Source organism: Pleurodeles waltl, chromosome 4_1 (assembly GCF_031143425.1).
Source record: "Pleurodeles waltl isolate 20211129_DDA chromosome 4_1, aPleWal1.hap1.20221129, whole genome shotgun sequence".
Classification (NCBI taxonomy): domain Eukaryota; kingdom Metazoa; phylum Chordata; class Amphibia; order Caudata; family Salamandridae; genus Pleurodeles; species Pleurodeles waltl.
In genome coordinates this window covers 270,316,692-270,344,402 of record NC_090442.1, presented here as the reverse complement: position 1 = coordinate 270,344,402, position 27,711 = coordinate 270,316,692, and the positions used below count along the sequence as shown (strand labels likewise).

Genomic DNA, 27,711 nt, shown 5'->3' with positions numbered 1-27,711 from the left:
TGGGATATATATGTATTATATTACAACACTTTTTGTTGTGTTTTTCTTTTTTTTTTTTTTTTTGTGTGGTTTATACTTACTTGCAGATTTTGTTGGAATAAGATGTGTAACCCATGGGTGAATCTGGAAAGCTATAAATATCTGAAAAGCAGACAAACATTCATAATTCAGTAATGAGTCATTTGTATAGATCACTCATAGTTTTCCCAGAAACTAATCACTTAAATAAATAAAAAGTAATGAAGGTAAGTATGAAGAAACTGAAATGAGTAACAATGTTTTCATCTGTATATTTTTTTCCCTGATGGCTGATCTGCAAAAGTAATACACAGTTATGTCAGACAGACTCTTCTAGCCCTGGGGGAGCTAGTATTTGTTAGATGTCCGAAAGAGACTAAGTTCCTCGATCAGTGGTCACTCATACAAGCTAACCACCAACAGAATCCTGAACACATAGTTCCTAAGACTCCCTTTAAGGAAGTGATTGAGTTCTCTGTTCTTTCCTCAGTTCATTCTCTTCCGTCACCCACGGCTAGATTTCCTGATGAGCCAAATTTCTCAGAGATGGCAAGCCATGAATCCTGTGTGGGTCTTCGTCCGCATCTCCTCCCTTTACCATATTGAGCTTGAATGTCTGAGGTCTCAGTGCCCTTGCGAAAAGACTTGCACTCTTGTCCATGCTCTGAGACTCACATTGCAACTTCTGCCTCCTCCAGGAGGCATACATCCTCAAAAGCAACTTGAAGGAGTTGAAATCCGGCTGGTTCGACAGACAATACTTTTCCTACTTCTGGCAAGAAGGTGGGAGTAGCGATTCTATTGGCCACTAGTTTCCAAGGCTGAGCCCTCCAGCGACAGCTGGAGTTGACAGGAAGACCCCTTTACCTGTGCATTTCTGTACACTCATACCGCTTTACCCTTGCCACACTACGTAACCAATGACCATCAGGAGCAGTTTATCCTTTATGCTTTCAGACTCGTTGCTGCCTCCCCGATACAGATATAATAGGCAAAGCCTTCAGTCTAATCCCTGACACACTACTAGACAGATAGGAACAAATGATAGGGCAAACTGGGGTATTCACAACAGAGGACCTGCGGTGGCTCAGAGACAAGGGTCTGATGGATATTTGGCAGTCTCAAAACCCCACTATGAAAGACTACACCAGACTTAAGCCTGAGTAGGCTATTTCCTAAAGTCCCCACGTCTCTTGGAAGCCACTAACCCAGCGGAAGTGGAAGTCACAGCACTCTCAGACCACTCTCACATCTCAATCTCTTTTCATATATCAGGGCCACCTCGATCCCGCCTGAAATGGTAGCTCAACTACAAGTTAACCTTCCAATCCACCCTAGAGGAAGTCTGGGAAGTGATCCATAAATTCCTTCACATGAATGACACGAAGGGCCCCTCTGTATCCATACAATGGGACATTCTAAAAGCTGTCATCAGAGGAGTCCTAATTGCCATCTCCATGGGATTAAATAAGATTAGGAGGGATAAACATACTGCATTAGAGAAACAAGTGAAGGCTTGGGAGGAGGTCCATAAACAATCAGGTTCTCAAAGTGAGGAGACAACTGACATTGGCCAGTTAACTGCTCAAGGCACTGGATATGGATAAAGAGGAGTTTTCCATCCTCCATACTAAACAGAAGTACTAAGCTAGGAGCAGCAAGGCTGTGTGACTGCTTGCCTATAGGTTCATGAGTGTAGGATAACGGAGATTCGAATGGCCAGAGATCACAATGATATAGAGATAGGGCAGGCGTTTGAGGGTTCTATGCAGACCTATACACCCCGGAGGCAATGGACCCCACTGAGGCCATGGTTTACTTATCTACGACAGGCACTGTGTGTCTGCCAATACGGGATGTGTTCACACTATAGAAAGACATCTGAGAGGATGAAGTCCTTGCAGCCACAGCCAGGCTCTAAACAGGCAAAGGCCCTGGGCAGGATGGGTTTACCCCCGGCTTGTACAAAATATTTTCTGTCTGACTGGCATCTTTCTTTACCTGCCTCTATAATCCCTTTGGAGAATTCAGTACTCTTACTGACACAATGCAGGCAGCAGCGATTACTGTGATCTCTAAATCCGGGAAAGACGCCACGTTGTGCTCCTCCTTCTGGCCCAGATCTCTGGTGAATGTTGACGCTAAAGTCTTCAGACATATTAGCTGCTCACATTAACGCATGCATGCAAGGACTGGCTGGGCCAGGCAGGGTTCATACCTGAAAGGAGCTGCAGTGACAACAAAAAGCTTGCTGAACCACATAGACAAAGCAACCCATTCCCGGACCCCAGTTTTACTTATATCAATCGATGCACTTAAAGCATTACATTTTGTACATTGGCTTCTTCTTTGGCTAGTTCTGCACATGTTGGGGCTGGGTAAATGATTTAAAAAAATGTGTGGTGTAGCTACACCAATCCCACTGTTCAGGTGACAGTTAACAGCCTGACCTCGGAAGCCTTTGTTATAGCCAGAGACACATGACAGAGGTGCTCTCTACCCCTGCTTTTTTTTGTCCTGTACATGGAGCCCCTGGCGGAATGAATACAGGTGAATGCTCAGATCAAAGGTATCTCGAATAGCAGCCAAGAACACAAAATAGCATTCTATGTAGATCTTATGGTGGCCCTTACACAACCTCGCTCTTCTTTGCCGTCACTCTTGCAGGAACTTAATATGCAGAAATTGTAGGCCCTCAGTCTCAAGGTCCCACAGAGCAACAGGGCCCAGTTGGAGTACCTCCTCCCTTTTCATTGATGACTCAGTTTCAGACCATATTTTCGTCTAAAAATATGCCCCTCTGTAGAGAAAATAGTGGAACGCAACTACATCGATCTACTAGCTACACCCATTTTGATCTACAAAACTAGATAAGTGGGTGCTTCTCCTGGGTGGGTAGGATAACCACAGTTGATGCTCCTTCCCAAGATGGTATGCAGCTACTCCGACCGTCTCAAACGTCTTATCTGACAGGCAAGCTGCAAAACTTGATTGAGGCCTATATCTGGGAGGGCAAGAAGCTGCAGTTGTCTAGGAAGCAGGTCTACCTATCAGTAGCAGAGTGCGACCTGGGCATCCCCCACCTAGTACTTGGTGGCCCAAATCTGATACATGGTGGAATTGAACTGGTGTTTCATTGATCACTCGATTGCTCTGGTCCACGTTTGGAAAATCCCTGGCTTCCCAAAAAAACTTCAGTCCCCCGGGGTCTTTCTTGCCAGTTACACGGATGATGGTGGAGGCCTGGGATAGGGTCATGCTTGTCGGTGGCATCTCTCTCCATTGACACCCAACATCTAAAGCCTTACTTTCCCACCTGCCTAAAAGGGCAACGTGTTCCTCCTGGGCAGGAGGCTAATTGCTAAATAATTGGGGATCTTTTTGATCCTAACACATTGACATACCTGCTGCACTCCAGCAAAGGCAAGGTAATCACTTGCGCATCTATGTGTAGCTAAACAGGTCATCATGTCCAAATAGTTCATAGAAACTACGCCAAACCATGCAGAATGTCTACCTAAATTGTGCAACCTTATTGAGATGACGAAACTAACAGCCTCCATAGACCATAAATTACCACAATTTGACAAAATGTGGGGTACATGCATTTGTTTCCTAGCTGGGGATTTCAGTGGACTCCTCTATCCAACCTATCTCAAAGTGCTCCGGCTTACACTGAGTATGCAATTGACCAGCATAGTAGAGACTGACCACAGCTGTATCATCATCATCCCCTATGACCCAAACCTTGAACTCTGCATATTTCATGATGGAGGCACTGCTGATAGGAAGACATTCAACCCCCTGTCCCCACAATGGTCGTTTCCACCACCTAACCCTTCTCTCCTCTCCCTACCCCGTTCTCCTAACCCACCCTTAAACATGCTGATCTTTTCCCTCCGACCTATCCTACTGTTGCACCTCAGCGGCAATTGGATATAGGTGACAGTAAATGTTTTGTTTGTTGAGAAAACGAATAAAAACTGATTTAACCATAAAGCAAGGATGTTTGCAGTCAGATCTTTCATAGAATACCTTACATCAGCAGTTGGTATAGTTTTTGTCCCCAAAATCAGTATCCACACAAATGTTGGTGTTCTATGGTTGATTAGAATTTACAAGCTATTTAGCTACAAAGGATGTGACTAACCATTATCATCATGAAAACCTCTGATTAAAATAAGATTTTTCAAAATTAAATCAACCTTACGTTATTCACCACATAATTTTACTAGGACCTGGTGACATTTAAATTATACTGATGTACTTCACATAACTTTGGAAATTTTGCATTATGCTTGCAAAGCAAAATTCCTAAAGTTGTGCCATTTCACCACATTGTGTAATCACACCAAAATTCGTATAAGTAACATAGTACAACCAGAACACGAGCTTTTTTTTTTAGCATGAAATGCTTACAAAATTTACACAGATGCATTTTTCACTAACATATATAGTGCTAAGTAATGGATTTGCATTTTATGTAAATTTGCAGAGTTTTCCTGAATTCTCGTGTATTATGCAGAAGCAAATTATGCGCATTTCTCACACCCTTATCCCTTACCTTATTAGCCTAAATCCTTACTTATGTTGCAGTTAGCAAACTTAAATTATGATGAACTAATTCACTGTGTCATGTAGAGGCCACCCAGCGTACTTGTGTTCTACTGGGCCTTAAATGGGGTTTCCGGTTTTTAATATCTGTCCGCAGAAACCTGACAATCTGCTTGCCCCGCACCAGTTGCTAGGAACTGTTACACTTGTTGTGAGCATTAGTATGTGGAGCAGGAGAGGGACACCTCTGTCCCTGCATTTTTTACGCAGAAAAGAGAGTAAGGCTACTGTTATTTTATTAGGCAGAACACAGAAGCTGATGTTTTGTATTTTCTGATTATTGCTGGCACGAGATCAACAAGCAAGCTGATCTTTAGCCACTGTAAAATGTTGTGTAGAAAGGCAAAAATCCTTCTCTGGCTCCTGCAACGTAGGCAGCACAACCTATGTGACAATTTAGCCAGGGCCAGCTTTAGGGCAGTGCGACCAGTGTGTCCGCACTGGGGGAGGAGCACTGACTTCAGGGGGGGAACGCTATGTTTAGCAATAACTTAAGATTTGAAAGCACCTGCTGCAGAGTTCCTTGTACATCCAGCTTTCAGTCAGCAATAAAGATGTCAAGATAACTCTTGTGAGTAATGTCCTTGCTACAGAGAGAGATCAGAGTTTTTTCTAGGGCAGGTTTGACCATAAAGTAGGGTTGAGGGTTGAGGGTTAATATGCCCACTGCAAAGAGCAGATCTGTATTTTATGTGGATAGATGATTGGATTAGTAAAGCCAGCCTGTAGCAGTTCTTTATAACAAATGAAATGTATGTGAGAGAGGGGCTATGGAGCTATAAGTGGGACTCTTGTCAGGTAATAATGAGAGAATCCACGGGATGAGGGCAGTGCCAAAAAAGATTGTTGCACTGGGTGCCACCAGCACTAAAGCCAGGCCTGAATTTAGCTTGTATAGTTCTGTTATTCTGCACAAGAAAAAACTAAGTTAAGAAACGTGGGAAAATGGAAGCCTGAACTCTACTCCCTGCTCGCTTAAATCAAATAATCGGATCCATTAAGTGCACAATCTTGTACTACGTTAACATGCCTCAAGGGCCGCAACACATGTAATCGTATCAGACCTATAGGAAAAGTGCGCTCACGCACAAGATTTCACAGAAGGTAGTGCCCTGGAAAAATGTGGAATACCTGCCTCTCATCCATAGTGACAACGTGGGGCCAAGAGGTGCAACTCAAAGCGCCACTTATACTTGCATCCCATGTACAATGATGGATACAGTATGGACCCTACAGCATCACCTACAGGGAGGCTATTAGCATCTAGAGCAGGGGTCTCCAACCTTTTCTTTATTAAGAGCTACTTGTGTTTTTGAAAAAATCCTGAGCTACTAACATTATTATGGGTGCAATTGTGGCCACATCAAATAATATTACATTAGTGGCCACCCCATGCAGAATTATCATGAGTGATGACCTCAGGGCATCAGGCAGGGTTACCAGCACTAATGTAAAAAAACAAAATAAGCTGTATCAAAATGGAATTCTTTTACATGGATAATACATAGCAGTGATGGCTGCAATGCAACAAGATAATAATATTAGTAATAACTCTTACCAACGCTACATGATTTATCACTGAAGCATAAGCTTTAAATATATTTCCGAAATTCCACCTTTTTTTTCTCTAAACATTGGCCTATGAGTTCTGAAAGTACACACATTTTCCTCTTGGATACACACTTTTCAAATGTGGTATAATATATTAATTCAACTAAGCAAAAGTTTTTGATTTATTAGGCTGGTCTGCACACAGGAGAGCTACATTCAGGTAGTTGGAGAACTACCAGTAGCTCATGAGCTACTCATTGGAAAAGCCTGATCTAGAGTATGTTTTGACCCAAGCCCAGGTGCTTTGCAATGAAGATTTTATGACATGCTTTATACTGTCTTCGTAGTTAATATCATCTTACTGTATTATATTGGAAACAGTATTTCGTGACTGTCTTTGGTGTTGGGTATTGTCTTCAAATGGGTACTTTCTTGACAGCACAGACGTGCATGATGACGGCAGGTATGTACTAATTTGAGCCATGAGTACGTTTTCTAGTGTTAATATGGGCTGAGAAATAAAAATGTGCACAACGGATGTAAAAAAAAAGAAAAACACAAAAAAGCATAATTTACCAAAGAGGCCATTCAGGAGTGTTTTTAGAAATATACTGCTCTTACCCTTTGCTCTTGCACGCTTATGTTTCCTATGCTCCTTCATGCATGCATGCACTTACTCATTCATCCATCTATCTACGCACTCCCTTATTATTCTGCTCCACCGTCTTGTATTAATCCACTCACCCAATCAATCACAAATGCAAACTTGCCTACAAGGAAGTACTTTTCAGTACTTAAAGCAGACATTTTGACTTTGTGCTTGAGAAGATTGAACTGCAAGAACATGTGCTAGCATATGCGTCTCATTTGTGAGACACTGTTGTTAACCATAAGGGATTGGAGCCTGCTCGTTGTTCACCATTTGTTTGCTTGCCTGGCACTCTTATTTACAGCCTTGTAATTCATCACCACAGACCTGGCATAATTTCCGTTTCTCTCTGTGAAGCAGGGACTAAGCACTGATTCACTTAATCATTGCTCGTCCGCTGCTCCCTACATGATTGAGGTACTATTTTGTTCTTTTAAACTTCTAGTGCCATGCAAACAGAAGGCGTGTGACTGGCAAAAACTTGGCCAGCAGGACAAACAATATTGCGAAGTTTTTTTTTTTTTAAAGTTCACTTTCTTTTATTTTGCCAAGTCTTCTTTTCTCACTTTACACTCCTGTTTTGTTTTTACTTGTGGACGCTGTTCTCCAAAGAACAGGATATTCTTGTTCGAAAGACTGCAAAGCAACATTGTTGCTTTCTTATGTGTAATGTCTGAAATGATGCTTTAGCACCTAATTGTGCAGTACACCCCACTCTACCCCATTTCAATCCACTCCACCTCACCCCACACCAATCCACCCCACTGAATCCAATCCACCCCAAACTAATCCAACCCACACCAATCCAAACACTCACCCCAGTCCAATCCACTCCAATCCACCACACTCCAATTCTCTCAACCCACTCCATTCCAATTTGCTCCAATCCAGAACAACCTGCCCCACTCGGATCCAGAACAACCTGCCCCACTCGGATCCAGAACAACCTGCCCCACTCGGATCCAGAACAACCTGCCCCACTCGGATCCAGAACAACCTGCCCCACTCGGATCCAGAACAACCTGCCCCACTCGGATCCAGAACAACCTGCCCCACTCGGATCCAGAACAACCTGCCCTACTCGGATCCAGAACAATCCACCCCTCTCCAATCCACCCAACTCCAATCCAACCTACAGCAATCCAATCCACCTCACTCTATCCATTTCACCCCACTCCAATCCACCCCAATGCAATACAATCCTCCCGAAACCAATCCATCCTACTCCACTCCAATCCACCCCACTTCAGTCCATCCCATCCCAATCCAATCCCCCCACCCCAATCCAATCCACTCCACCCTATTCCAGTCCACCCAAATCCCATCTAATCCAACCACTCACCCCACCCCACTCCAATCCACCCCACCCCACCCTACTCTAATCCACCCCGCCCCAATCCAAACCACCACTTCAATCTAATCCCCTCCACTCCAGCCCACCCCACTCTAATCCACCTCACTTTAAATCACACCACTCACGTCAGTCCACCACACTGCAGTCCAGTCTAAACCACCTACTCTAATTCACCCTGCTCCAACCCATCCTACTCTAATTCAATCCACCCCAACTCAGCCCTATCACTCCAATGCAATCCACTAACCATAAATCAATTCACCCCACTCTAATCCACCCCACTCAATCTAATCCTCCCCATCTAGTCCACTCAATCCAACCCACCCCAATCTACTCAAATCCACTGCACCCTATTCCACTTTACCCTATTCCACTCCACGGTACTCCCTGCCACAGAACCACAGAATACTCCTCTCTGCTCAACACTGACACTCTACACCCACCCCAACTTCAGGACACACTACTCCAACAAATCCAGTCTACGAGACTGGTATACAACATGGCAAAAATACATTGCCAAAGCCAATAGGTCTTGTATAGGCGGGAACAATTTGATTTGCCAATGCTTGGTTATGGCATGCCCAATGTATGCAATAACAAAAATAAGATAAGTTGAACTCGCCTATCTTTTCATGTTGTATTAGCCATAGACTTACAAGTATATTGTTGTGTTCCTTTATATTGTAGGCCAGTGTGCAAGGTCCGACGAAAGGCTCAGTTTGGGTTTGGTGGACAAACTGCTTCTGTGCCATTTTTCCTAGAAATTATTTTTAACCACGTGATGTGGGATACTTCAGGGAAACTGAAATCACAGAGGCAGTTCAGCAATGCCCTGATAGGAATGAAATTATATTTGAAAGTAGAACATGGAACAAAGAGGACAGCCATGAACTTGCAGAAATCAAATGTACCCAACTTTACATTGGGTCTCAGAGTCTGCTCACTTATAGTACCAACTTGGAACCAATAGTTCAATAAAACTTTATGAAGACTGGTTTACAGTCTTGACTGATGTTCAGTTGGCTACCAGTTTTAGTCTTTAGGACATATTGAGGGAGGCCATCGAAATCAGCATTAACAAAGGCAGCACACCAATAATACATTGCCAGGAAGCACACAACTACCAGCCCATCTAGAGATCAGCGATTCATTAATGGGCATTCATTATATTTACTCCATCAATTACTTAAATACATTGGATGTCTGTTGGAAATGGCCCTTTTTGCAGGGTTATTCCCGAACATTTTGGATGTGACCTCCTGTTTTTTTATCCTGTGCTGAATTTCGTTTTTTGCTGGCTTTAGGTCTCTGGGCACTTTACCACTGCTGACCAGTGCTAAAGAGCAAGTGCTCCATGTTTGAGTGGTATTGGTGATTGGTTTATCCATATTTGGCTTATCTGATTTACTAGGAAGTCCCTAGTAAAATGCGCTGTGTGCCCAGGGCCTGTAAATTGAATGCCACTAGTTGGCCTACAGCACTGATCCTGCCACCCACTGGCACGTCTCAGACCTGCCAATGCAGAGTCTGTTTGTGCAGTTTTGAACTGCCAGTTCAACCTGGCAAGTGCACCCATTTGCCAGGCCCAAACCTTCCCTTTTACTACACGTAAGTCACCCCTAAGGTAGGCCCAAGGCAGCCCCCTGGGCAGGGTGCAGTGCATCTAAAAGGTAGGACATGTACTGGTGTGTTTTGAATTCCTGACAGTGAAATATTGCTAAATTCGTTTTTCACCTTTGCAAGGCCTATCTCTCCCATACATTGACATGGGGATTGCATTGAAATATCTTTCCAGGGGTGGCTCTTTCTCAGTGGCGAAGGAGTGATGCCCCACTGGCTAAGAGCCAGCAGCTGAGAGCTAAAACAATATTTTGTTTTATTTTTCAGCTGCTGACTCAGCGGAGCCAGCATGTGAATGGAGGGGTGGGGCTGGTCCATGGAAGGGGAGAGGAGGGAGAGTGGAGTTGGTGCACTAAGTGTGCATGTTAGTTTGGCTGGCTGTCTAAGTGCTGCTCAGCCATTTGGAGAACCTGCAAGACCCCTAGGGTACTGTCTGAGCAGACCAAGCTGCCAAGACCAATACTGATGCTGCTTCATGCTAGGTATAGCATGAGAACAGTGCTAGGATTGCATTGGGAGCCTGTGCTGGTGTCCCAGGGAATGCTAGGACACCATCAGACGAGGAGCACGTGATGACCGGCGGCATTGGGAAAGGTACGTTTCTTTATTTATTTTCATTACAATTATTCTTTATTTAAATATATGATTTATTATCCCCCTCCCTTGCTCCTCCCCTTGAGATTTGCAGCCGCTGTATCTTTCAAGTGTAACTTTCCATTGGGAGCAGATAGAGGAATAGAGTTCGGGGGTCTCTGAACTCACAATTTAAAAATACATCTTTTGGTGAAGTTGGTTTTTAGATTGTCTGTTTGAAAATGCCACGTTTAGAAAGTGGGTATTTTTTTTTTTGCTTAACTATTCTGTGCCTCTGCTGAATACACTTCTGGGCCAGGATGACAGTTGGGCAGTTTATGAACTTGCTCTAGACAGTTGCACAAAGGGAGCCGAGGTGTACCCTGCATATTCTGATGGGTCTTCCTGGGCTAGAGTGGTGGGAGGAGCTGACACTTGTACCTGAATAAGGCTGTGCCTGTCCTTACACAAAGCAGTCTCCAACCCCCTGGAGTGTGTCTGGGGCCAGGACAGAAGGGGCAGGGTCTTGTGCACTACAAAGACTGCCTACTTCAAAGGTAGACATAAGTATAAGTATTGGACCTCTGAGACCGCAAGAACACTTCTGGATTGAGGACATTCTGCTAGGAAGAAGAGCTGGATGTTGTAGGAGAAACTGCCACTCTGTCTGCATGTTGCTTTGTTGTGCTGGCCTGCTGCTTGCTGCTTCTGTCCTGGGAGTAAAAGGACTCGACTTTGCTTTCTACATCCTACTTTCCAAGGTTCTCCAATGGCTTGAACTGAGCTTGCCTCCTGTTAGTCTCAGGGACATCAAAGACTTAATCTCTCAGTGCCTTGACTCATCTGCTGAGAGTCCTGACTTGCCAAGTGGTGCAAAATCCAGTCCCTGGACGCTCGGAAGTGGAAACTAGTGTCCTGAGGAAGAAAATTCATCCATCAGATCACCGCAGCTGAAAATTGACACATTGCCTGGCCTGTGGCTGAGGAATCAAGTCAGCGCCTGCCTTGCGGTTGAACAGTTGACGCAGCACCTGTAGGACTGACGCAGCACCTGTTACACCAAGGCTCTCATCACAGTGTCTGGATTTTCCATGCCTCATTTTTGCATCGACCCTGCACCGCAGCAAGAAACCGAGGCTGCGTGACCAGAAACCAATGCATTCCCTCTCCTGCGGAGAGAGACGCATCACCTCCCCTGCCAGTAAGGAACCAACGCATCACCTCCCCTGTCAGTAAGGAACCAACGCATCACCTCCCCTGTCAGTAAGGAACCAACGCATCACCTCCCCTGTCAGTAAGGAACTAATGCATCACTTCCCTTGCACAGTATGAAACAGATGTATTGCTTTATTTTCTGGTGCCTCACCTCCTCTGCAGCCCGCATAGTCTTTGTTTTTGGCGCATCCCAGGTACTGTATGGTAAAGGGAGACAACCACTGATTCCTCTGGATTAAGACTCTTTGCAACTTTTTAAAAGTGATATCTCTACCTGTGTATGTTGGATTTTTGTTGTTTTGGTCGGGGTGTGTGTGTGTGTGTGTGTGTGTGCACAAATAATTTGCCCCTGAGATGAACCCAACTGCTCATGCCGAGCTACCAAGGGGGTGAGCACGGGTTATCTTAGATGTGTGGCTCCTTTATCCTGACGAGAATGAGAGTCCCACAGGGTGCAAATCACTGCCAACTAGAGACCCCATTTCTAATAATGGCCTTATTCAACTTGGACTGTTAGTTGCCCCCCTGATAGTCACATTTAACATAACATGTAGACCTGCTGCTGTGTTCTGAATTCGATTGTACTGTGTGTTGCAGTGAATGAAAGAGCAGCGTCTTATGCCTGTTCAGAGAAAATGTAATGTAGACAAGTTAACGTATAAATGTCGGTTGACAGCAAGTCACTGTTGGAAGCTGAGAAGGGCAGGCATTGCATCGTGAATCAATTGGACCCCACAAAGTACCTACTTTTAAAAAAACACTGCAAAATGGGGGAAGGAAGAGAAACTGACGAGCAATCCCGAGAGAGGGTAGGCAGGATTTTAGGGGGAAGTAGCACACAAGGGAGAGACAGGGGGGCATAAAAGGACATGCACTCTCATTGAGTGTTGAAAGAAAAAGAAACTAGCATTGGCACGGCCGATCGATCCATCTTGCTTGAAGTCCAGCATATACCCTAAACAGGGGTTTCTAAGCCCATAAATAAAACCTGCTAACACTGCACAAGGCAGTTGCCCTAGTAAGAGAGTTAAGTATCTGGATACAAGTTGGGCCCTATCCTTGGGTGCATAGGAAGAGCGTTCCTTTGAATGGGAGCTGCTACTGAAAATGCTCTGCCACTGACTCATCAGAATGTTGGTACCGATAGTAGTTTATGGTTCACTGGCCATATTTAGTGGAAGAGATAATACTACTTGAATCTTGAATGTGGAGGTGAATGTTATGGGGTGAATACTGCATTGTGTACAAGGTACAGCACTTTGAAAAGAACGTGCTGTTTCATCAGAAGCCAGTGTAAGGAAGGCAAAGCAGTTGATGTGGTCACTGGATCGCTGACTCAGTGCAAACCTAGAAGCGTAGTTCTGACTCATTTGAAGTGTACACATTTGGTATGCTGGAAAACTCCGATAACTGGGGTGGCAATAATCCAGCCTTCATTAATTGAATGCATTATTTGGAGTTTTTGCGATAAAGTAAATGGATAACGGATGTGTTTTAGGAAATGCAGCTGGTAAAAACGGGATTTCACCATTTCTGATTAAGATAACTAGTTATCAATTGTGATGCTCGGGTTTTTGACTGGAGATATTGGGGAAGCCGTAGGTCCCAATACGTCTGACCAGAAGTGGAGCTCCTAGAACAGTAACGGAAAATGGGACATTATTAGCTTCAACTCAAGAATGCATTAAATGTGTAAAATGTATATACTGTCCTGCATATGTAAGATTTATCCCATGTAAGCATCAAAATAAATGAATAAAAAATATATATTTGTTAAAAGGACAACAGATACACCAGATAATGCCCAACATAGACTCAGCACAACAAGAAAAGAAATGGCAAAAACGCTTGACTCATAATCCTATAAACACATTGGGAACATCAACAATTAAATAAGCAGTTTAATCAAAATACAAGAATGTGTTAATTTGTCCCAAATAAACACTGCAATAAATAAACCCACATACTTTCTCTCAAAGCAAAATGCTGTATGTGCACCAGCAAATGACCAACATGCGACACACCATGTACAACGGGACAACAAAAATAATCCAAGGAGTAGAAAATACATGCAATACAATCGGAGCACAATAACAACAAATAAGAAGGCAAGGATATTGTCAGGAGGTGTGGCTCTCTGTGCCTCACTGTTGGATCAATTTTCATAAGCGAGTAAAAATCTTGTTCAAGAAAGTTTCACATATAATTATTTGTTGATTCTCTATGAGAATAACTATCTATAAATGCTATTGTATATAGAGACCACAACTTAACTACGGGTGAAAATGTACCCCAAGTCAAGACAGTGAATCCAGTAAAGAAAATCGTGAAGGGGCAAAAAACGAGAGCCCCTCCCCATATACGGCCCAAGGGAGAGAGACGGTAGATGATCACAGTAGACTAAAGAGATCCAAAACCAAGGGAGAAAGCAAGGATGGAGAACTTTTGAAAAAACAAAGGTTCATCATTGCCTTCATTTGTGTCTTCTAATGTACGTCAGCACCACGAGCCACTGGTTGTCTTGTCCTATGAGAACAATCCCCTTTCCCTAATCTACACCAGTCTTTCTGGGTGTGGAACTAAATCACACGAGAGTGAGTCAGACATGTGGAGTTTGATTCATATTGTCTCCACAAGGATAACTAGGCAGGCAGTACATGGTGCGTGTCCCTGGCTTTGGAACCAGATAGATATACAAGTAACCTAAACTGAGCACAACAAACAAATTATAAAAATAAAGGCAATTGGGGTGTTGAATTGTTCACAACCCCTGAACATTTATTCAGTTTGCCCAACGGCACAGCAGCACACTACAACAAATAAGAAAAAAAGCACTAATAACGCCCTTCTCACCCCACTCCCCCATGCTAGCTGTGTATGCATACAATACTGTGACCAGTGAAGAACATGGTGCAAGAGCAATGCTCCAGAGAAGGGACAATTCCACAGCAAACATATAAAACCAGCCAATCACAAGATGGATATCAACAGCAAAGCCATCCAATGGGAAAAGAGAACTTGGAGGGTAAAGTACGCAATAAAATGGAATGCAAAAGCTATTCTAGTGAGGCCGCAAAAAGTAGTTCCCTGAATTTGAGCAGCGGAAGGATGTCATCAGGCCGAAAAAAATGGTTAAGATGCTCTTCTCTATGGGAGAAACCACCACAAGAAGTGCAGCCATCAAATAATAATCAACAAAATGAATGACAAAGAAGCTACACAATGGCAAGCAATAGGCTGGCTCTAAGCTCACTGTAGGTGTTGGCAGTGACCCCAAGAGGTATTCAACATGGGCCAATTTTAGAAAATAAACTACTACATGAAAGTCACGAAAACATATTTTTAAATTGATTTTTAATAAGAGCAGAAGATCACTTCACCTTCTCTTTGGATAGCTAGATATGTTATTTTATATTGGCGTTTACCTACAAATGAATTGACCGGAAATTTATTTATATTTAGAGCCTATGAAGCATTATTGAGTTGGTGTCTTTGTGGGGAGATGACAGATGAACGGTAGCACTGCCATCTGCTTCGCAGACGTAGCGCTGTGAAAGCAGATGACCTGAATGCCAGGTGCTAAGATGCCCTGCAATACAGCCTGAAATACGATGTCCCCTTAGCACTCTTTATTGCTGCCTGCTTTACCACCTCCCACACTCGTGACGGAAATAACCCGGAGGGAGGCTGGTCGCTGAAGCCCCTGTGAGCTGGCAGCTGTCTTGGGCTTTCGCGCTGCCGTCAGGAATATTGCACAGGCCTGACTCCTGGAGAGGGAACTGCGGAGAGAGCCTTGCGACATGTCAGGGCTGCTTTGTAGAAAGAAGAGAAAGGAAGGCGCAGGTATGAAACGAACCGGTGAATCGTGAAATATGTGCAGATAGGAATAGACGCGCGTGTGTCCGGAGCAGCCGCGCGCTCCGGTTCCATCGTACTCATTACAAAGCCAGTGGGCTCGCGCTACCAGGTCCGCACGCGGCTTCCTTTTGTTGGGAGGCATGTAGGCAGCTGAGCTAACACGTTGTGTGCACGCCAGGGTGTGTTGGGCTGCTGGGTTTGGCGATTTAAACCAATAAGCGATATAGTTCTGTGCCACGGACTGTTTACATTTTTGAAACCGTGTGCAGATTTGTGGGCCAACGAATGGGTTTATAACGAAAGCGTTATACCGAAAATGCCTTTCCATCGAAAGGCCTTTACAAAAAAATTGTTACGATTCTGCCCTTCCAACAAAATCCTTTACACTGCAATGTAAGTATTTAACAAGTAAGTATGAACTCTTCATTTTATTTATATATATATATATATATGTTTAATTTTACCTGTAAAATACTTTATTGTGGAAAGGCTTCCATGGTATAGATTTATATATATGTATATATAATATATATTTTAATTGTCATATATATATATATATATATATATATATATATATATATATACCTTTTAACCAACAACCCCTGAAGCATAGAAAAATTCCTTTCCACCCCAAAATTCCCTAACCACCCAAAAACCCATACTCACCCTAAAACTTATAGGTTCCCTTACCACCCAAAAACCTGTATCCAACCTAAACCCTACAATTCCTTGCCTACCCAAAAACCCATACCCACCCTAAAAATTCATTTACCACGAGGGGCGGCTCCTCTGCAAAGACAGAGGAGCGTCGCCCCACTGGCTAAGAGCCATCAGCAGACCAATAAAAAAAAAAATACTTGACTATCATTTTATTTTTCTGCTGCTGGCTCAGCCCCTCAAGGGAGGGGCGGGCTGGGCCACGGGAGGTGGGACTGGGGATGGGAGGCCAAACACACATGCACACTTAGGTTTCTTCAGGCCAGCTGTGTACACAGCCAGGCTGGAGAAACTGCACAGGCCCCAGGGTGTGTCTGAGCGGCAGTCCGAGTGATTCAAAACAATCCTGATGTTGCTTTCATGTTAGCTAGAGCATGAAAGCAGTGCCAGGATAGCTGGGGAGCCTGTTCAGCCAATGCTGGGACACCAGAACAGGAAAGGAGGATGAGCGAGGAGGCAGATGAAGACGACCGCAAATGGTAAGTCCTTTTTTTTTTTTTTTTTTTTTTTTTTTCATTTATTCCCCCGTCCCCGTCACCCCTGCCTCTCCCCTTAAGATTTTCAGCAGTCACCGTTTACCACCCAAAAAACCCATACCCAACCTAAACCGTAAGAATCCCCTTACCACCCAAAAACCCATACCTACCCTAAAACCTAACATTTCCCTTACTATCCAAAAACCCATACCCATACCCATCCTAAATTCTAAAAAAGTCCCTTACCACCCTAAAACCTACCCTAAAATCTAAAAAGTGTGTATGTGTGTGTGTGTGTGTGTGTGTGTGTATATATATATATATATACACACACACATATATAATATTTAAAAGCTTACCTACAATACACTTAAATTTATCATGATTTTCATTAAAAAGGCATCATTTGTAAAGGCATGTTCGTTCTGAACGACTTTGTTGTACAAGCCTTTAGTTGCAAAGGCATTTTTGTTACAAGACCATGGTTGTAAAGGCCTCTCGTTGTTTGGTTTTCGTGATAAACGTGGTTTCCCATTGAAAGAGACTAGACACCTGAAGGGTGGGAGTTCCATGGTCTCAGGGCTTGAACAGAGAAGGCTCAGCCAGTTCGCAAGTTTTTTTTTTTTTGTTGAGTTGTGGGACGGTTCAGTGGTGTCTGTCAACAATTTGAGCATGTGCAAGTCCATGATCGGTATCGCATGGGGTGCAGGTGGTGTGCGACCTTACACAGTGTTTTCAAAGTGTACTTGGCTTGAGCATAGTTCCTAGGCAGTAGCTGGGCTGCATGAAATAACCAAACAAAATCACAGCTATGTAAGTACTACTTTTGAAAACTAAAGATTCTATTCAACTTGCAGCAGATGTGAATTATCCTAAAACTGTATTGTTTTTTTAAACAAATGAGGATTTATCATATGGCCTATTTCATTATAACATTATTATTGGATTGGTTTAAGACTACAGTTCTACAGAATATTTGGTCCACAGATTGTCAACGGGACCTCCTAGATATTACTGGATTGTGGAACACAACTTGGTTTTGACTAGCACAAGCTAAAAAAGTACAAACACTTACGTTGTTGAAAGGTAGCACAAGAATCCAGTCATTATTGCTGCCAGCTTGCGTCTGCATGAGTGAAGGGGCACAGGATAGTGGAAGTATGAAAGCAGGTAGGTGCAGATGGAATGGGATGTGTGAGAGGATGTAGAAGATGATGGGTGGTAGAAGGGTTAGTGCGGGGCAGGGCTTGGAAGGAAAAGGAGGATGGGAGAGACGAGTCTGCATGAAGGAGTGTTTTAGTGAGACCAGACTCTGTAAGAACAGAAAAGAGCCGGTAAGAGAAAAATGCATAAAATGTGAATGTTACACAGAGAAGAGTGAAATGGTAAGGCTAGAAATGTGAACCGAAGGTCTGTAGGGACAATGTTGAAAAGAGAGCAGGGAACAGTAAGGTACGCTGGAAGAAAGTGGCAAGAGAGACCAGGCAGGGTGTCAGGATGGAGAGATGACTGTGAAAGAAGTTGATGTGAGGTGAGAGGCTGAGAACTTTTCATGCAGATAGCAGATGTGTAAGGAGTGTGACAAAGGAGAGAGTAAGGAAAGTATGTGTCTGAGAGAATAAGAATGAATGACAGAGAAGGGTACAGGAGAGGAAGCGAGAGAAGCAGATGCAGTTTTCAATAGATCTTTGCCTGTGACCACTCGTACTCAGAAAGAGGATGGAGTCTGGTCGCTTCTTCCCCTTGAATAGTGAAGGTCTCTGTGAAGGCACAGGAAGGGTTCCATCCTGTCCAATCCACCTTCCCTTTTTGTAATGAGTGTGCATCTCAATCCTCGAATAGTAGTGTTTGCTGCATGTCATGTTTAAGGTGCACTGATTTGGTAGATCTGTCTGTGCTGAACAGTAATACTGACTGACATCATCATAGGTTAATGTTGTAGCGCTCTGAAAGTGCAGGCTGGTAAACTTGCACCACACATGGCTCGTGCAATGAATGAACTTTCACAAGGTTCTAATGATTTACCTGGCATCGTTTGATTTACCTTGATACTTCCAAGACATTCACAGTTCATTCCTTCACCCTTTACTGATATCCCACGTCTGAGACATCCCAAGAGCCCTGACAGTGCACCCCACCCTGTTAAACACTGCTGTGCTATTACTGACATATCCTGCTCTTAGAAAGCACTCCATTCTAACCTTCACTGGGTTTATAAGTAAAACATCCACAACTCTCTCATAATGTACCTCTCAGTGTATTAATAACTAATACTTGGGTTTCTACCGAGCTCTTACCATACTACTCTAATTTGGTTTTCACGATTCACCTATATGCTAATATTTAAGCCTTCACAAAACATCTCTAAAAGGACTTGCATTATGCTGGAACATGCCTTTACTTAGACATTCACTGGGCTCTCATGAGACACTGCTACAAAATTTGCATCAGGCACTAATTTTCTTTTACTGACACATCCCCAGCACTTTGCTGATACACCTTTACACTGATCTGCACCGCGACCCACTGTTACACCACTGTTACGCTACTGATACACAGATGTCTCCTGATGCCTCTTTATTTTCTCTACCACCGTTCACTAAGACCTACTCCAAGCTCTTGCAACACACTTACTTTCTGACCTGTACTGGTGGTTATGCACCTCAGCTAGTGGTTGAAGTGCAACAAAAAAGGTGATTTGTGGGCAGAGTGCCTCGTGGCGGGGATAACCTCAGAACTGGGTCAGTGGGCAGGGTCAGTGACGTGACTATAAAGAACATAATATCCTTGTTTTTATTATTTGGTTGGCATTTCACTTACCAGTTATAGCTCACAAAAATATTAAATGTAACTAGTGGGTAAACATTTTTATTTGAGGCATAGATTCATGGGTTGTTGACATTAAAATACATCCAAAAAGTGGGATAAATGTCCCATCACAGAATGTACCAATTGCGCTTATAAGTGGAGTTGGAGGCTGGCTCAGTTTATGGTGTACACCTATGACGTGGCACCCTATACTGAGTCCAGGCAACCTTTGGTGATAGTGTTTAGGTGTCCAAATAGGTAGCTGTGGTGAGCAGCTAAAGCATATCTAGGAGGAGTGTAAAGCACTTGCCATAACACAATAGTCAGTCAGTAACTGTCCACAAGAAAGAACCGCACCAGGTGTTGCAAAAATAAAGTATTTTTCATTACAACACTAAGGCTATACTAACATTGATAAAACCAGTTGGCACAAAGAAGGTTGGAGAGTGCCCCCATCCATGGATACCCAGAAGGCTGGAGTACCTACACTGGGGAGCCCAGGTGCATAGGGGTGAAGTGGCATCAGAAACCATTGCTGAAGCCAATAGAAGCCTTGATTGTCCAGCTGCTGTTGCAACCCGTGGACCAGGTCAGTGGAACGCAAGGGTGGATTCCAGATGGGAAAAACCTGAAAAAGAAGGCAACGGTGTCTAGACCACTTGGAGATGTCCAGGTGGTGCAGGTAGGCAATGCCCACACTCTTGGATGTGAAGCTCCTGCAGGACAGTGCAGGAAGAAGTCCAGCTGTGGAGCCCAGGGGGATGTAGGAGATCCTTCAAGTCACCCATGAGCTGTCCCATGTCTGTCGCCAAATTGCAGGAGGGTCAGTGGGCAGCAGGCCTACCAACAAGCCTTGGCAAATGCAAATAGTAAATACAAGGAAGATTACAGTTTTTTTTAGGACCAGCAAAGTCCTAGTGACTCGACTCTTGGAAGGGAGTCAGGGCAGGCCTTCAACAGGAATGAAAGCCTGCTGGAGTCAGAGGAGCTCCCACAAGTATCCCACCGGCAGTAGGCCCAGAGAAGACACAGTGAGGCCTTAGCAGCACAACAAGACAGCAGTTCCCCCTCACAGGTGCTGCTGAGTGGAAGCTGGTCTTGGATTTGCAGAGTGCTGGATACTGGGGCTTCTTGGAACTCTACGACCTCTTGGAGGAACAGCCAACAAGCCTTGACACGAGCAACCGCTGCAATGCACAGGGGTTCCTTTCCAGTGGCGCTGCAGCAAGGATCCACGGCCTCTCAAGTTGGTCAGAAGACAAGTTGGACCCGGAGAGGATCACAGAACCACCACCTGTGAGCAGACCCTTTTCATTGTCTGTGGGACAGCAGGATCCACCAGTTGGTTGTCGTCATCTTGAGATGCCTGCGGATGAAGGGAAGTAACTCCTTCACTCCAAGGAAGATTCATTCTTGCTCCTTGGATGCAGGCAGAGCCCTTGTGACCATGGAGGATGCACAGCCATGGATGTTGCAGAAATCTTGCAGGAACAGGAGAAACAGTGTTGCAGTGGGAGCCCTCCCAACTTGATACAGTCTTGTTTCAGCTCCAAAAGCAGACAAGCAGCAATTCCAGATGCCAGGAGCAGAAGATGTCTTGCAGAGTTCATTGAAGAGTCTTGCTTGACGAACCTGAGAACCCACCCTTGGGGGAGCCCTTAAGTAACCCTAAAAGGGGGCTGGTCACTCCCATTAGTGACCCACCTATCAAAGGAGGTCAGTGACGTCATCTACCTGACCTAACCAGTCAGATGCTCCCAGGGGCCTCTGCCCACCTTGTTTCCAAGATGGAAGAATCAATCTGCCACCTGGCAGAGCTCTGTGCACCTCCTTAGAGGAGGAGCTGGACAGGGGGTGGTCACTCCTCTGTCCTTTGCGTAGTTTTGAGCCACAGTGGGAACCAGGGGTTCCTGAACTGGTGAAAACCAGATTATGCAAGGAGGCCACCAAATGTGCCCTTCAGAGCAGTCTGGTGGCGCTCAGAGGCCACCCCAGCCCAAAGACACCTATTTCAAGGGGAGAGGTGGTCACACCTCTCCATTGCAAGAAATCCTTGGTTCTGGCTTCCTCTGCTTGAGTTAGGCCCATCAGCAGGAGGGCAGAACAGTGTCTGGGGTTGGCAGCAGCGTGGACTGACAGACATACCGTATCAGGCTGCACAGGCAGAACTAGTAAACTCCCCAGAGTACATGGAATCATGCAACTAGCATTGGAATTGGTGTAGTTGCATGATTCGAACATGTTTGTTACCAAACATGCCTAGGTTCAGAGAAGCCATTATGTAGTTGGACCACTTGTGTTGACCAGTGTCCACTACGTACCTTAAGATGGCTTCCCTGTGCTTACAAAGCCCAGGGAATGGAGTCTGAGGTTTGTAGGGGTACCCTGCTCCTGCAGGTGTACCCTCACTTTAAGGGACATGCACCCTGATCTTGGGCTGAAGGGCCTACCTGAGAGGTGACTTACAGTGTTAAAGTGCAGTAACATAACGTGAGCCTTATATCTGAAGTGAAAGGTGCATGCACCATTTCACGCAGGCTGCAATGGCAGGCCTGCAGACACAGTTGTAATGGGCTCCCATGGGTGGCATAATACATGCTGCAGCCCATCGGAGACCCCTGATGTACCAATGCCTTGGGTACCTGAGTACCATATACTAGGGACTTACATGGGTGCACCAGTTCGCCAATTGTGGGGTGCAAAAGTTTATCAGCAACTAAATTTAGAGGAGAGAGTAGACACTGGGGTCCTGATTATTAGGATCTGAGTGCACTACAGGCTAAACACACTGACACCAGGCAAAAAGTAGGGGTAACTATGTCAGAAATATTCTACTCTCCTAAAAGTTGAATCCTGAGCCACTTGTCTCGTACAGTTTCTTCCTTTGGTACTTCTGCCTTTTAACTAACCATTTCTGGGGATACGTTTTGGTTTACATTCTATAACACAAGGCCCCAAGATATTAACAAACATTATAGAAGACAGACAATTGACTAATTTGCTGTTCCTCAGTTGCATTAGCACATCATTCATTACACTAAAGCCTCATACAAAAGGCAGGGCTACTGGACTTATGCAGCAAGGAAGAGCCAAATTATAGGGCAGGGTTGGGTAAGTTATGCAGCAAGAAAAAGCAAATTATGCGACGTAAGGCGGCACATTTTGTGATAGTGTTACTTCATTATTTTTTATTTTTACACTTGTTAACATTGTCTGGGCATTGGTTGCAACTCATTAGTACCATCTTAACACATATAGCAATAAGCAACAGAAAGGTGACCAGTCAACCTTTGCAAAGGTCTTTTCATAGCATGTCGACATGTGCCACTACATTTTTTTATCAACTTTTAAACCGTTTGAGCTAGAAACAACATTTTGTTTTAGTTAAAAACTGCAAAGTATGTAACAGATGATGGATTATGTGGCAAATGTTGTAAATCTATAAGGATGTGAAAAATGCTGCGGCCGCACAATCGCATAATTCTAGTGGCCCTGACAAAAGGCCTCCATAATGTGCAAAAATGGTTTTAGGCTTTTAGGGTTGCATGTTTTATTTTGTTTGCACTCTCTAAAACCAGTATTGTACTGCCTGGTATCAAATACATGCAACCTGCTTCAAAGGTCTTTTAATCATCCCTCACCATTTAAGAGATCTATGGGATCTGGCAAACAAATTGGTTGTAGCAGTTTCATTGCATGTACTATCTTTTTTTGTATTCCATTTATCGATTGAGTGCAGATATGCTTTTAGATACATTTGATGCAGTAGTCATTGACATCCTTATTCACAGGTGATTTGCTAAGCTCCAATGCAACTGCCCTCTGTTGATGCTAACATAGCCTTTAGTCTCTTGAAGTTCAATACCATCAAACTGCATTCGTTCAACAGCGTTCAGTGCAGTAACAGCAAATAGCCTGGGTGATTCTTCCATTGATTCAACTACTACAATCTATATATATATTAATTGATCTACCTCATGTGTGGTCATGTCATGCCTCTGTAACCTTCTGAACAGATCACCCAATTCTATCAGAGCATCATAGGTTTGCTTTATGTTTGACAAACACCACAGAATGTAATAAATAATTTAAGCTTGTGTTTTTTACACTTAGTATGACTCCTCATGGAGTGTCAAAAAGAGTCCACAAAATGTTTACAGATTGTTTTGTAGTTATTTCAAAAAGTTCTCCCAGTTCTTTCACATCAGAACACGCTAGGTATGTCTAGTATTCTTCCAACTGTCAATAGTCTGACTACTACCTCCGTAGCATGTTCTCAAACTCTTTCTGATTTTTGGCCGAGGCATGGTAAGTTGTGTAAAGTGTATATAATTTAAAAAAAAAACATTTAAATTGATTAATGCCTATGACTTCTCTACAAACATCAGCCACAGCAAGCTCCATCTTGCAGTTAGTACGGTGCCCTATGTGCAACTGTGAATATTTTAGTTTAAGAATTGTTAATTTATCAAACTTCTTCAACAACAAAATACGAAAATATACAGCATATTCGACCAGCAATTGGGTCCCAAAGATCGCATCACAAACCTGACCACCACCATCTGAGACATCCATCTGACGGGAAAACTTTCACTGAAGAAGACACCGCAGCAATTATGAAAACAGTATGCTCCAGGGGCCCCAACAGACTCATGCCCACACCAAATCTACAACATGGGAAGACCATCAACAAGTTGCTGCACCAGATTTCCTTCCCATCATGTTGCAAGCTCCATCTGTTACACTCTGAACGAAATGCATTTTTGAATACTAGTCTGTAGAACGGTGTCTCTCTAAGCACATCGGAAAGGTGTGCGAGCTTATTTCTGCTGCTGTGCTAGGCACCTACAAGACAACGGTCAGTGGCTCATGTGTTAATCACTGCATGCTATCAAACAAATAATTAGTGTGATCAGTTTCCTACAAGTGACAGCGAATCAGCCTTGACTTTATTCAGCAGCATTATGTTTGATTGTGTCAGCACAACTATGATTGGAATGCAAGACTCACGTCTGCACCGTTCATCTAATGAACAGCTATATCCAAAAGCATAATAGAAAAAAGGGTGCTCTTGTTTGCTTAATTTATAGGAAGTTCTAAATACACAGGAGGTCTTTCCTTGTACTTTTATTGAATTGTACTATGGAATGGTCCCACGATCCGGCTGTCCGAATATTCAATGCCTTCTAATGACAAGAGATATTCTTATGACTAAATACTTTTTTTCAACAGAGAAATTTGTTGCTTTTCTTTTGAAGGGCCGCATGGAATGGCCAACCAATCCACACATTCCATTGAAAAATGCACGACATGGCCTATTTATGTTAGTAGATTTGCTTTACCTTCCTGCACTCTTTACATTCAAGTTTGCCAGGGGAAGTAAGATCCATGTTTGCTCTTTACATTTACTTTTGAATTATTCCCAAGGCCAGCAGTCTCGGTGATGGCTATGCTCAACCACATTTGTGGGGAGGAGTGACCGTCATTGCTGCCACATTCATCTAAGAACACAAATTTTGTCTTCAAAATCAAGTCTTCTTCCTTTCATGGCTCCTTGCCACTTTCACTTGCTTGCCTATCCAAACCCTGATTTGCGTTTGCCGTTGGGCTAGCAATCTGGAGCCTGGAGTCTTAGCTATTTCCATGGATGTCATTTGAGGGGTGCAACTGTGGTCTGTGGCTTTCCCTTTGTAATCCCTGGCACTGCCCTTGTGACCTCCGTGATAGATCACAAGGCTTAGAGCAAAAAGGCACAAGCCTGGATTTGTAAGAGCCATGATCAATCAATCAGTCAGGAATTTGTAAAGCACACTACTCACCTGTGAGGGTTTCAAGGCGCTGCAGTGGGGGGTGGGAGGAGAGGTGCTGCTACTGCTCGAACAGCCAGGCCATGATGCTTGGTTCCTCAAACTCTGCAGCTGCTGCATGCACTGCTCCACGCTGGGACGCCACTGTCCGATTTCTTGCTGTGAAAGTTCACAAATTGATACTTTCCATTAACAGGTTGCTTTTTTTTTTCAAGGACTGGGGGAACACTTCAGAGAGTAGAGGGGTCTAATAGTCAATGTGTGTCCTGCCATGGAAACTTGCAGGTACACGAAAAGAGCACCTGCTCGCCCTTCACATGCTTTAAATCAACATAAAAGCAGAGGGCTTGAAATGGCGAGCTTATTTTTGCAATTATTGGCTGCACGTTTTGCGTATCTGCCCAATACTATGTCAGATGATACACTTCTGAAAAACAAAAAATAGAAATAGAAATTGTGTTTGGGGCATGAAACCTGGTGCTTTAGTGCATGCTACCCACTACTAAAAATGCATTGTGCAGTGTCCCCCAGTATGTAATCATGTGCTTGCGGCATTGCATTATTCCTTTTTTTAAACTGGGTACTCGGGACATACAAATGTGTTTAAATATTCCTAAAATAAGGATCTGCTCTTACAAGGGAGGGTCACTTGAGACCCAGTGTAGTATGTTCTTAGAAATGTCTTTGTGCAATGATTTTAAATCAGCAGCATTACTTGTCTGCATGGGCCATTGTATTGTGTGCGTCTTTCAAAACGGTGTTGTAAGACATAAGGAAGTTGACGACATAAGCATGTAAAAATGTACATTAAGCACCATCATTTTTGAGCCATTGCAACATTAACACATTTTAACCAGGCATTATGAGGTTCTTTATACCTTTCTTAACTGAACAAAAGGTAATCTATTTGATCATTACAGTAGCGCAGCCACAGTGTCAGAACCACTATAATGCCCCAAGCATTTTGTCCTGAGGTGAATCCTTGCAATGTTTATAATGGAGCATGATGTACAACTGTTAACATGTCTGTTTTACTTATGGTCCTCTTTCTGACATTGCCGCAGATTTAACTTGGATGCACTGGACTGGATCAAGGCTTTTTGAATGGTCACAACAATAGCAAACCACATCGAGCAATTAAGAATGTACTTAATCTTCTTAGGATGTTCAATTGTTCATTTGGAACTATGAAACATGTACAAGGGCATTTCATTGTAGTGTATAAGGTGGGGCATTGTATTTTGCAGTTTTTAAAATCTGGGTGATGTATCTGACTCTGCTACCCTTTGACTAGGTTTGCACTATAGAAATACCGCATACTTAAATACACGTGAATTACTTGGTGTGTAGCAATGTGCATTTCTGTTACTGGCTACGGTACATCACTGTCAGTTGCCATGTGTCACTCTGACACTAAATTATAATAAAGTGTGAGTAAATGAGGGCCATACCTCCCCACTAAGGGTAACCTAAGTGAATATGTCCTGCGCATGGGACATTATACCGCCTTTATTGTTGCCCAGAATTAGCTGCATGCCTAAATATCATTGACAAAAATACAGTCCGACCTAATTGTTGTGTCCTAAATATTGTTTACAAAAATATGATCCTATTAGGTGTAGATTTTATGTTAACCACTTCAATAGGATGGTATCTTAGTAAATTATATTTACAACACAATATTTTTGTCAGATTTCTTTTTTTCTACAGTATTCTGGTACCATACAGCTGCACTGTATTAAAATGCACCAGTTCAGGACACATTGTCTACATGTCAGAGGTCACTTGGAAGATCACTAAAAAAGGGCTGCAACCATACACATAGAGGCTAGTTCCAACAGCTGCAAGGAGATCTTGTCAATCGTGAAAATGTGCACCACTCCAGAGGCTGCAGCCAACACCTTGACCTCATCACAGAAAGTCTGCGACAATTTATCAAACTTCTTCAACAACAAAATACGAAAATATACAGCATATTCGACCAGCAATTGGGTCCCAAAGATCGCATCACAAACCTGACCACCACCACCATCTGAGACATCCATCTGACGGGAAAACTTTCACTGAAGAAGACACCGCAGCAATTATGAAAACAGTATGCTCCAGGGGCCCCAACAGACTCATGCCCACACCAAATCTACAACATGGGAAGACCATCAACAAGTAACAGCCTCAACCACATCAACACTTACATCAAATCCGCCACCTCCCAGAAGAATTGAAACATTCTGCAGTCAAAGTCTTCTTCAAAAAACCATCGGCCGACCCAAGTGATCTGGGCAACTTCCCTCCCATCTCTCTGCCCTGTCACCCAGCTAAAGTGATGAAGAAGGCCATCAATGGACAACTCACCAGCCACCTAGAACACCACAACCTACTGGACCACACCCAGTCAGGATCCTGAAGCAACCACAGCACTGCACTATGTTGGACTGTGGAGAAACTGCAGCC

The 27,711-nt window shown here is 43.7% G+C and overlaps 1 protein-coding gene across 3 annotated transcripts in view; it reads left to right on the top strand.

The window, feature by feature from the left end:
- Positions 1 to 27,711, top strand: part of PARVB (parvin beta) — a 431,399-nt gene that overhangs the window by 126,129 nt on the left and 277,559 nt on the right. Inside the window, exon 1 of one of the 3 annotated variants that reach the window (XM_069228286.1) lies at positions 15,257 to 15,437. The exons of the other annotated variants lie outside the window; for them this stretch is intronic. Coding sequence (XP_069084387.1) covers positions 15,395 to 15,437 — 43 coding nt within the window. The 5' untranslated portion in view covers positions 15,257 to 15,394. Of the gene's footprint in view, positions 1 to 15,256; positions 15,438 to 27,711 lie in introns of those variants that run through there. 3 annotated transcript variants of the gene reach the window in all.